This window comes from Gobio gobio (assembly GCF_949357685.1).
Source record: "Gobio gobio genome assembly, chromosome: 19".
NCBI lineage: Eukaryota > Metazoa > Chordata > Actinopteri > Cypriniformes > Gobionidae > Gobio > Gobio gobio.
This window is the reverse complement of record NC_137112.1, coordinates 2,352,432-2,364,728: the sequence shown is the minus strand read 5'-3', so window position 1 is coordinate 2,364,728 and position 12,297 is coordinate 2,352,432. Positions and strand designations below refer to the sequence as shown.

General features: G+C 40.1%; 1 protein-coding gene across 1 annotated transcript in view; it reads left to right on the top strand.

The window, feature by feature from the left end:
- LOC307142983 (NACHT, LRR and PYD domains-containing protein 1 homolog) overlaps nt 1-3,831 on the top strand; it is a 34,924-nt gene extending 31,093 nt beyond the window's left edge. Inside the window, exon 13 of the mRNA XM_079844221.1 lies at nt 3,686-3,831. Coding sequence (XP_079700347.1) covers nt 3,686-3,722 — 37 coding nt within the window. The 3' untranslated portion in view covers nt 3,723-3,831. The remainder of the gene's footprint in view (nt 1-3,685) is intronic.
- The last annotated feature ends 8,466 nt before the right edge of the window (nt 3,832-12,297 follow it).

Here is a 12,297-nt window from a genome sequence, read left to right as displayed (position 1 = left end):
CGCGACATACATTCACATCACGTTAGTGGTAGAGTTATACTCACGGAACACTGTAGTTACTCAGAATCACAAAAATTCATTATTTGCATGCGTTTTAAAGCTTTGCCGGTTTCATTCGCGTGCACTGTTTTAACATGCGCTTTTACAAGCGCGCGCACTAAACGGCTGTCAAACACGTGATTACAGGACTAAATAGTCATCTTACTGCACTAATACTGTCAAATACACACAAGGTTAACATAAACACAGTCGGTTATGTGTAAAGTGAAAGTAAAATCGCGTGTGTCGGTATATTAGATGCACGGAGGTCTTAAATTGACAGCAGCGCATCCTATAGTGAACACACGGTCCTTAAAGGGACAGTTCACCTCTAAAATGATGTCATTATTTACTCACTCTAATATTGTTTCAAACCTGTATTCATTTCTCGATGACAGAATTTTCATTTTTAAACGAACTATCCCTTTAATGTTAATACAACAACAAAAGACAGAGAAAATCACTCACTGCTCTTGACTGAAAAACTAATACAGTAGCCAAGAATCAATGTATATTTTATAGTGAAGTCTATGTAGTGTTTTATTTTTTGACATTCATTCATTCAATTTCATACTTTAATGCTGCTGTACAGCTCTGAGCTGCCAGTGTAAATCTTTATATATATATATTTATTTATTTTATATTATCCAATACACTAGGAATACAAGTTTTTTTTAAAGTAAAGTTTTAAGTTTAAGGTAGGTTTTTCAATTCTTTTAAGTAAAATAAAGAAAGAGTATTGCAATAAAAAATAGTATTTTTTTCTCCTTAACCTCTTGCTGTTCCTGTCGATTAAGAATAAAATAACCAAAAATTTATGTGACAAGCCATTAGAACCGAACCGAAACCGTGGTTAAAAACCGAGGTATGTATTGAACCGTGGACTAACTGTATTGTTGCATCCCTAGTATTATATATAGTAGTAGTTATACATAGTATTTATATATACATAATAATTATACACAGTACACACACATATATTATGCAAACATGAACTTTTATTTTGGTTGTGATGAATCGATTGCCCAGCACTAGTTAAATTAGTTTTTCTAATTGGCCGATGTGACTTTTATTTTGACGGCTGGCGCTGAAAACGCCAGTGCCTGATCACACAGCGCTCATGTTGTTCTCCGTCTTCATTAGTTCATGGCCTCTGTTAAACTATCATATCTAACACATTATTACTAAACAAAGAAAGTCGGTTTGCGAAAAGGTATAGTGTCTGCTTTTATATTATTAGCAATGGAAAGGCAAACAATAGGCTATAATACTTTCACATTTACAGTCAACATTCAATTAATACACATCTATATTGTTAAAGGTCCCATGACATGAAATTTTCATTTTCTGAGGTTTTTTAACATTAATATGAGTTCCCATAGCCTGTATATGGTCCCCAAGTTTCTAGAAATTTCAGTCGGTGTAATTCGAGCTTTTGCGATCTTTCTCTGCCTTTGAGAAAATGGAAGCTCAAGCGGCTGATCTTGAATCCCTCTCCTTATTACGTCACCCTCCTTATTACGTAAAATGTTAACTCCCCTTTCTCTGCTTTGCCCGCCCAGAGAATATTTCCCGGCCATGAGAAACTGAGCTAGGAAGTAGGAACGCGGGCACGCCATTTTAGTGTGTCCACGAGAGACATCATGGCTTTTGAGCGAATCAGTGGATGTACAAATGAACAGCGAAGCCCCAGCCGACTGTTTCCTCAACTTGGGTCAATACAGAGTCTGGATCAGTACCAACTCTCTTTGGCTCAGCTACACACCTTGGACAAGCAAGTCAGCATATAAGTGTGTTGTTTACTGTTTATGGCTAGCTTGATACACGTAGAATGTGGCTGTGACATTAGTGAATCAAGCCAGTGACTAAACGATCAACTTCACATTGTTTCTCTTAGTAGCACGAAACAAATGTGTTATTTAAATTGTGATTAACGTTAGCTGCTAGATTAGGGATCAAAGAACACTGTCTTTATAATGTTAGGAGCTGTCAATCACACGTGGCGAGTGTATTCTTGCCCAAACTGCCGTCATAATGAATGAGGCTGTTATGCTGCACAGCGAAGCTCTGACTGTATTCCTGTCGATGCTGTGTTTGCTGTTTGCTGTGGTGAAAGCATTTTGTGTGAGAATGTGTTGCAATGACGAGATCTCTGCATTCACGCGATCACCAGACTGTCTGTGTACTCAATGCTCATCACCACTGCCTTTCATGTGATGGGAAAAGATCTAAAAATAGTGCTATAATCCACACTTTCATGATTCGTTCATCTCGACAGCTGTAAAAGTAAAAAAAGTATTCAAGACGGGTTCCACGTGTGTTACAAAGTTGGTCGAATAAGGAGGAGGAAGAAGACAGGGGTCGGTGACTGGGACTCGTGTTTATTCTGAACTCTCAGATACAAACTAAATAAACTCACAGCGCTCCAACAACTCAGTACAATAAAACTCTCAACAATCTTTCTCCAGCTCTCCCTCTCTCCGGTCTATGAGCGCCTAGTCCGTCTCTCTCTCCGTGCAGATCTTGCTAAACCACGCCCCCTCCGCCACAAAATCTAATACTCATTTCGAATGCAAAGATGTCAGCCAATCACAACAGTGGGAGTTTTCACTGAAGTCTCACTGCAGACACGCCCCTTGAATCAGAGCAGTCAGGCAGAGGACTAATATCAAGATAGAAAAAAATGCCTTTTATTTCTAAATTATGAAATTTTATGATGTAAAAATCATACTAACAATATAAGTACACCTCAGGACACATTATAAAATAATAATAAAAAATCCATGTCATGGGACCTTTAAAACAAATCACGTCCCATTCTAAAGAGAGCAAATGACATCTGGCCCAGTTGCGGCCCACATCTTCCACATTCTTCGGCCCACAAACAGTATGGAATGAGGGCATGACTCAACCTGAGTCCGGATCATTTCCATCATGACCAATGCAATCTACCCATTAGCATCTGGATTAAGCAATAAAACAACAGATCTCTGGTCATTCAGTCCTGTGACTTTGGATTTCTTTGCAATGGTGTTCTTTGTAGGGGTGTAACGGTTCACAAAACTGACAGTTCGGTACAGCAGGGGAGAGAAAACTAAATATAAAATCGCCTTTTTATTAATTAAACAGTCTGAATGGTTCAACTCACCTTCAAACACTTTTTTAGGAATTGCTAATACACCAGATATTGTTAACATTTCTCAGAATGGCAAAACAGTCAAACTATTTGAAGTGTCCTGTGCATTTGACCTGTTAATGGAGGACTCTTACTGCTCTAAAATACTGATATCTACCATTGAGAACCTTGGGTACAGATGCCAGCTCATTGTGCTGGTGTACACAGGCTGGCGATCCGTGGACTTTGCATTGGGGGGATTTCTAAAACAGGCCAAACAGTTGGCCAAGTCCTGCTCAATCTCAGCCACTACAGGAAGCATGTTCATCTGGAAGAGGCGATGTTTCCTGTACCCTTAGAACTGCGTAATCCGTAACAATGTGCTGATGTGTTTTAATCTGTTGGATCATAATTTTTTTTTTATTCCTAATGAAATAGACTTCTAATGTGGAATCAAATAAAGTATATAAAATGTGTGTGTGTGTGTGTAAAGTTTTGTAATTGTATTTATTTTGTTGTTTTATATCCCAGACTATACTCTTGCCTCACTGAATCAGATGAAGACTGAGAGCCGGTCAGCAGAGAGCCGTATACTCAGAGCCCTGACCGACCCCTGAAGAGAAGCTCCATCCACACCTTCCCAGAGCCAGAGGAGGACGGAGACAAATATATTTGATATTATATTATTATTATTATTATATATCAGTGTGAGTTTTAATACCATAGCACTTGTTATACACTATAATGTACATGTTTCAGTTACTGTGTGTCAGCAATTATTGACCAATGTTTGTAAATCTGAGTGTGACCTTTCATTAGAGCCCAACATTATAACTGTACATTAAAGCATTCAAGAACAGCAGCATTTTATGTGTCAAAGGTTACAAAGGGTCATTTGGAGACTCCAAGTCTCCAAGTTGGGAAGCGCCTAGACATAAACTTAGATAAACGTGTAAAACTCTCATTTTCTAAAGGTACTGTTATCAAATGTGAAACTGGACTTGGTAAGGCTTCCTGCTGTGACCCCATTGTGTTTTCCAGCTAATATCTCCGGCTATATTCATCTGCAGGCGTCGCTTTACTAAACTAATGTTGGCGGGATCGTATTCTTTTTTTTTCAGTGTGTTCAGAGTTCTGTTCCTCAACACCAGTGTGACTTACAGTGATTCTGACTGTTCAGGAACAAACCTTAGAGTGTCAGCTTTCAGAAGAGCCCAAAACCTGCACACACTCCAAACGCTTCAAGAACAGCATCAATTTACTTTTTCTAGGCGTTTAGGAAACTTTTACAGGGATTTTAAGAGGTTAAGTTTATCTTAAAGGGGTCATGAACTGTTGTATTGTTTTATAATGTGATTTTTACATAAAAATTATTTTGAAATAAAAGCATTTTTCCTATATCCTGATTTTAACTCTTTGTTTGCTCACTAATGTGTATGTGTATGTGTATGTGTATGTATATATATATATATATATATATATATATATATATATATATATATATATATATATATATATATATATATATATATATATATATATATATATATATATATATATATATATATATATATATATATATAATACCCCCATGATATATCATGTTTAAAGAACCATTTATACAGTAAAACATGATTACAAATGTGTACAAAATGTTCATATCTGTTTCCCATTAATGTATTGTATGTATAAACCTGAAGAGAAACATAAAATATAACAAATGAACAGTCATTAATCTCATGATTAGAAGTGAATATTTAGAAAAGAGAATAAACTGTAATGTCAAACTATGTAAATTTAATTATATATATTATAATTATATCAGAGCCACTCTACAGGGGAGAAAATAAAAAAGTGTGCAAATTAATGTTATATATTTTGTTGACTTGTGTACATTATCCCAAATGTTTCCTAGAATGTTTAAATCCAGAGAAATCATCAGTTTTAACCAAGACTTTTACACTATAAAATATGTATTGAGAGCGAAAATGGTCGTTACAACTTTTGTATAATTTTTTTTACATTTTTCTAAAAGGATTCTACCCAAAATAAGTCAGTCTCACGCGCTCCATTCATTATTTACTATTATTTTATACATGTTTGTTAAAAGTCCCGTATAATTTAATGTAGATCAGGGTTATTAAACTAACTAAGACATTTTCATTACTTGAAATAAATTAAAGGTTAATTTACATAAAATATAATGTATTTTACTTTATTTATTTAAGGCAAAATGTTTAATTTTTATTTAGTTTAACTTGATGTACTAAAATAAAAAACCTAAAGTTTTTAAGTGATCGGCCATTTACACCAATCAGGCATAACATTATGACCAGTGAGTAACACTGATGATCTCTTCATCACGGCTCCTGTTAGTGGGTGGGATATATTAGGCAGCAAGTGAACATTTTGTCCTCAAAGTTGATGTGTTAGAAGCAGGAAAAATGGGCAAGCGTAAGGATTTGAGCGAGTTTAACAAGATTGTGACGGCTAGACGACTGGGTCAGAGCATCTCCAAAACTGCAGCTCTTGTGGGGTGTTCCCGGTCTACAGTGGCCAGTCTCTATCAAAAGTGAAGGACCAGTGGAGAACCGGCCACAGGGTCATGAAGGACCAGTGGAGAACCGGCCACAGGGTCATGAAGGACCAGTGGAGAACCGGCCACAGGGTCATGAAGGACCAGTGGAGAACCGGCCACAGGGTCATGAAGGACCAGTGGAGAACCGGCCACAGGGTCATGAAGGACCAGTGGAGAACCGGCCACAGGGTCATGGAGGACCAGTGGAGAACCGACCACAGGGTCATGAAGGACCAGTGGAGAACCGGCCACAGGGTCATGAAGGACCAGTGGAGAACCGGCCACAGGGTCATGAAGGACCAGTGGAGAACCGGCCACAGGGTCATGAAGGACCAGTGGAGAACCGGCCACAGGGTCATGGAGGACCAGTGGAGAACCGGCCACAGGGTCATGGAGGACCAGTGGAGAACCGGCCACAGGGTCATGAAGGACCAGTGGAGAACCGGCCACAGGGTCATGAAGGACCAGTGGAGAACCGGCCACAGGGTCATGGAGGACCAGTGGAGAACCGGCCACAGGGTCATGAAGGACCAGTGGAGAACCGGCCACAGGGTCATGAAGGACCAGTGGAGAACTGGCCACAGGGTCATGGAGGAACAGTGGAGAACCGGCCACAGGGTCATGAAGGACCAGTGGAGAACCGGCCACAGGGTCATGAAGGACCAGTGGAGAACCGGCCACAGGGTCATGAAGGACCAGTGGAGAACCGGCCACAGGGTCATGGAGGACCAGTGGAGAACCGGCCACAGGGTCATGAAGGACCAGTGGAGAACCGGCCACAGGGTCATGAAGGACCAGTGGAGAACCGGCCACAGGGTCATGAAGGACCAGTGGAGAACCGGCCACAGGGTCATGGAGGACCAGTGGAGAACCGGCCACAGGGTCATGAAGGACCAGTGGAGAACCGGCCACAGGGTCATGGAGGACCAGTGGAGAACCGGCCACAGGGTCATGGAGGACCAGTGGAGAACCGGCCACAGGGTCATGGAGGACCAGTGGAGAACCGGCCACAGGGTCATGAAGGACCAGTGGAGAACCGGCCACAGGGTCATGAAGGACCAGTGGAGAACCGGCCACAGGGTCATGAAGGACCAGTGGAGAACCGGCCACAGGGTCATGAAGGACCAGTGGAGAACCGGCCACAGGGTCATGAAGGACCAGTGGAGAACCAGCCACAGGGTCATGAAGGACCAGTGGAGAACCGGCCACAGGGTCATGAAGGACCAGTGGAGAACCGGCCACAGGGTCATGGGCGGCCGAGGCTCATTGATGCCCGTGTGGTCCGATCAAACAGACGAGCTACTGGAGCTCAAACTGCTCAAGAAGTTAATGCTGGTTCTGATATAAAGGTGCCAGAATACACAGAGCATCTCAGTTTGTTGTGTATGGGGCGGCACAGCCGCTGACCAGTGCCCATGCTGACCCCTGTCCACCGCCCAAAGCACCAACAGTGGCAAAATTAGTCATAATGTTATGCCTGATTGGTGTATATCTTCATTGCAGTTTATTAATATACCAAATTTCAGTGTGTAGCGTTAGTTCTGGCAGTTCAAAACAGTCCATTCGCCCACAATGTAAATGCATGGGGTTAACCCAGTTTAGCCTGTGTAGAATCACTTTTGCCGCTCGACAGAATAAGATGTATAGAAAAACTGAGCCATATTGGGTCAGATTGTCTGTACAGTATCTGTGACTGATAAACAACCCAACGGAATCAATGGCTAGGTGTCATTTTCTCATCAAAACACTCCGGCCTGCTCCGCCGACCCCCATATGGGTATGACATGCCTACTTCATAAATCATCCAGTCTGGATGGATTAAAAGTATGTATTACATGTAACGTTTTAAAATGATCATTAAACGTGTCTTGTGCTATGTAATTGATATTTGGAGTTAACATGTCAGTGTCACAATATTATTAGAATTACTGACAATAGCAACGTTTTTTATTTACTTTTTATAGCAACTCTCTTCATCAAAAAGATAATATTTGAGGGAGCAGCTGCATTTAGACGAGAAAATGTACAAGTGTCGTACATATAATGTTACTATCAGCCCAGCCCTTCCCATCATGAAATAAAGAAGACTTCTGAATGTGTTGTACATTAATAACCTCACGCTTTATGTGGATATGTGATCGCTCATTGTGGAAAACTGCTTTAACAATAAATTGAGTCTGTGACAACTATGACTTTATTGCCGCTTTGTTCAACAAACTTTTGCCATTGGAATTAATGAAATGTCTTTTTTTAATCATTACAATAATACATCATCATGTAGTGCAGATGTTTAATTGTAATGGACGTACTGCACAGGCTTTCAGAATTGATGAATGGCTCCGTCTGTTTATTTTGCAGTATAAAACTTCAGATCAGGGGTTTTTAACTACTAGAAGTGCAGAACGTCACATGGCAACTTTTCGGGACTGCATCAAGCAAAAATCAATCGTAATCATTACAAAGAGTAAAGATAAAGCGTATAACAAGGTTTACACGCGTTCATTCTAATGAATTGTTTTGCCCCACGGCATATGGCGGATATGACGTTTTGTGGGCATTCCCTGTAATGCCGACCAAGTCTATAGGAATACGATGCCTATCACAGCATGCATATAAGCGCCTTCAGTACTATCAGCTGTTATCGTGCTCTCCGGAGCTAATTACCCTCCTCCATCACCAGCTCCTCCACTCGTCAGTCAGGATTTGGCATCTGATGGCACCAGACGAAATTTCCAAATTAGGTTGTACATTTTAATATTGACATTAATGCTATCTGCAATACATCGTGCTTCAGTTCTGTTTACCCTTAGGGGGTTTATCACTGCTCTCTCTGCTCTTATGCTAGACTGCATGGATGCGCAGGGAGTTCTTGCCCAGAACAGAACCATACCGCCAATCTAAACTATATGCTAATTGTCTATCACTTTGACGATAGTGATCCTGACAGAATGGTAATTAAGTGCTTTACATACAAGGTATTAAAAAAGTAAGAACTAAAAATGAAATGATTTAAATTAAAATTGATTACCAAGAGATAGAAAAGTGAATTAAATGGGATGGGGATGTTCTCTTTTATTCTGGACAGCAGGAGCAGTGACTGTAACATTGAGCGTGTTTTACAGTATAAACATGGGCGTCGGAACCATTGTATGTAGGTGGGACAAGACCCACCCACTTTTTACGATCAATGGACCCACTCACTTTTATCGTCTCTAACATTCAGCACATGTCTGTTTACCTAATCCTAATCGATAAACACTTATTATTAAACACATATTAGACGCTTTATTTCCACTTTTCTAATATTTTCTTAATTTGTATTGAAAATAAATGCCTTTCCGATTTGATATGTGATGGGAAAACGGAGAAGATTGATTTCGGCGAAAGCCGGACTCGAACCGCGGGTCGATTTGTGTCAAAACTAGATGCCGTGCGTCTTACCCCTACACTACTATCGCTCTCAATGAAATAGCGATTGATTTACGTAATTGTCTCTTTCCGACCTATACGTTTACCAAGTAAAGCTGTATATTTGTACTTAATGTAATTGGCATCTACTCCAGTAAAAAATTTCTGAGGACCCACCCACATTTTTTTTTGCTTCCGACGCCCATGAGTATAAACATGTATTTATATTGATTTTATCAGGATCCGAGAATTCCTCTAAAAGAACACAAAGAATGTCCTTCTCAGATGCCATAGTTACAACTCCTGCGTCATCAGAACAAGGGTCTGAATCCGAAATCTCCCCCTATTAAGGCCCTGTCTCAAATGGCACCCTAAACCCTCACGGTCTTCCTCTGAGTCCGCACTTTCACAACGTAATGCCGCTTTGACTGCTGGGAAGAAGTCCGCCGTGTAACACCAGTGCGGGCTCAGCAGAAGTTTTTATTTTTATTTTTTATTTGACAGATTTAAAGTACAAACATTTATGGCATACTTCAATAGACATACATATATATTCCGTGTTGATACAGCATTTTTAAATTTAAATAAACAAACAAAAGAAAATAAATAAAAAATAATAGAAAATAAAAAAGGGGGTGAGGGTCTTATTCTAGTAATCTAAACAAGTCAAGAGCAGAGATAATTTTCTGGGCATTTCTGTCTGTTATACACTGAAGAGATTTTGTAAATAGCTTCAAATCATTCTTCCATCCAATGAAATGGGGTTTAATCTTTAAAAATGTACATCTATGGATAAAATATTTACCTAAGACCATCATATTGTTTATCAAAAAATTCTAAGTTTTTATCACTCAGAAACACTCCAACTTTAATGGAAATCACATTTAAAGGGTGTAGCGATATATCTTTAGATTGAATCCAACTCTGAAATGAAAGCCAAAACTCATTCACAAATTCACATTGAAAGAAAATATGTTCTACTGTTTCAATTTCTTTCTCACAAAATCCACATGAATTGTTTTCCCAATTAAATATCTCATGTAAAAAGCAATTTGATGGATAAATGTCATTCAATATTTTAAATGTCACTTCTTTGGCCTTAGGAAAGATTGGGTAGGCTAAAAATCGCTTCCTTATGTTTTTTGCCTCTTCCTCCGTGAAATCTTTAAGAACATATTTTCTTTTCATTTGGCAAGGATAATATTGTTTGGATAACATATTTCTGATAAACTTATTTGTAAACTTACTATTTTCAATACAAAGTGGTCTCATTTCTGATTGGTTGTTGGGGTACAGATAGCCTGACAAGCCAGACCCACATCAAGATGTTGGGTCTGGGAACTCACCATTGGCAGGGCTCAATCTGAGGGGCGGGACAAACAGTTGTCTTTCAAATTCCCTCTGCATGCCACAGGATAGCGCCCTTTAGGGAAGGCCCGTTACACCTGGGTACACGAGCTGCATAACTGACGCGGGGTGGGATGCAGTTCGTGTACGCTGCGCACCGCCCCCCTAGATTATTCTTTAGGGGCAGGGTGACGCACCCCATCCCACCAGGCCGCCCTAGAGACCCCAGGGGAGGAGGTCCCGGGCCTCTGACCCAAAGGTCCCCTGCCCCCCGGCGCAATTAGGGCTGCGGCCACGGGCTGGCAGCACCAAGTCCCATCGCCTGCCTATTTGACGGGTGCATAATAGGCAAGGCAAGGCAAGGCAAGGCAAGGCAAGGCAAGGCAAGTTTATTTGTATAGCACATTTCATACACAGTGGCAATTCAAAGTGCTTTACACAGAAATGAAATAAAAATATTACAGTTATAATAGGAATTAAAAGAAATAAAAAATAAAGAAAATATTGAAAGATAAAAATAAAGAGTATAATTAAAAATAAAAATAAAAACAGGGTTAAATTTAAGCATATAAATTAAAATGCAAGCAGTTCGGACAAAGCACGTACAGTGGCACAGCTCATTCAGTAAATGCACAGCTGAACAAATGTGTTTTGAGTCTGGATTTGAAAGTGGCTACTGTTGGAGCACATCTGATCTGTTCAGGAAGCTGGTTCCAGCTACGGCTGGCATAATAGCTAAAAGCAGACTCTCCTTGCTTTGAGTGAACCCTTGGTATTTCTAATTGACTTGATCCTGATGATCTGAGTGATCTGTTGGGTTTGTATTTAATCAGCATATCTGCAATGTATTGAGGTCCTAGGTCATTGAGTGATTTATATACAAGTAATAGCACTTTAAAATCTATCCTAAATGTAACTGGAAGCCAGTGTAAAGACCTGAGGACTGGTGTGATATGGTCATATTTTCTGGTTCTGCTCAGCATCCTGGCAGCAGCGTTCTGTATGAGCTGCAGCTGTCTAATGGTCTTTTTGGGAAGGCCGGTGAGGAGACCATTACAATAGTCCACCCTACTGGTAATAAAAGCATGAACGAGTTTCTCTAAGTCTTGCCTGGAAACAAAGCATCTAATTCTTGATATATTTTTGAGATGATAGTTAGCGGATTTAGTTATTGCTTTGACATAACTATTGAAACTCAGGTCTGACTCCAAAATCACACCAAGATTCCTGACTTGATTTTTTGATTTCAGGCCTTTAGCCTCAAGATATGCATTCACCTTGAGAATTTCATCTTTGTTTCCAAATGTAGTAATTTCAGTTTTGTCTTTGTTTAACTGAAGAAAGTTTTGGCACATCCAACTGTTAACTTCATCAATGCATTTACATAGAGAGTCAATGGGGCTGTAGTCATTAGGTGATAGGGCTAAGTAGATCTGGGTGTCGTCAGCATAGCTGTGGTAAGCCATTTTGTTATTTTTCATTATTTGGCTCAGTGGCAGCATGTACAGGTTGAATAGGAGTGGTGCAAGAATTGACCCTTGTGGGACTCCGCATGTCATGGATGTCCACTCAGACTTATGGTCACCTATACTCACATAATAACCTCTCCCTTCTAAGTATGACCTGAACCATTTGAGGACCATTCCAGAAAGCCCAACCCAATTTTCTAGCCTGTCAAGAAGTATTTTGTGGTCAACAGTGTCGAATGCAGAACTGAGGTCCAGTAGTACCAAAATGTATGTTTTGCCTGTATCTGTATTGAGGCGAATATATGGAGTCAAAATAGGGCCACATATATCTGCAAAATAAC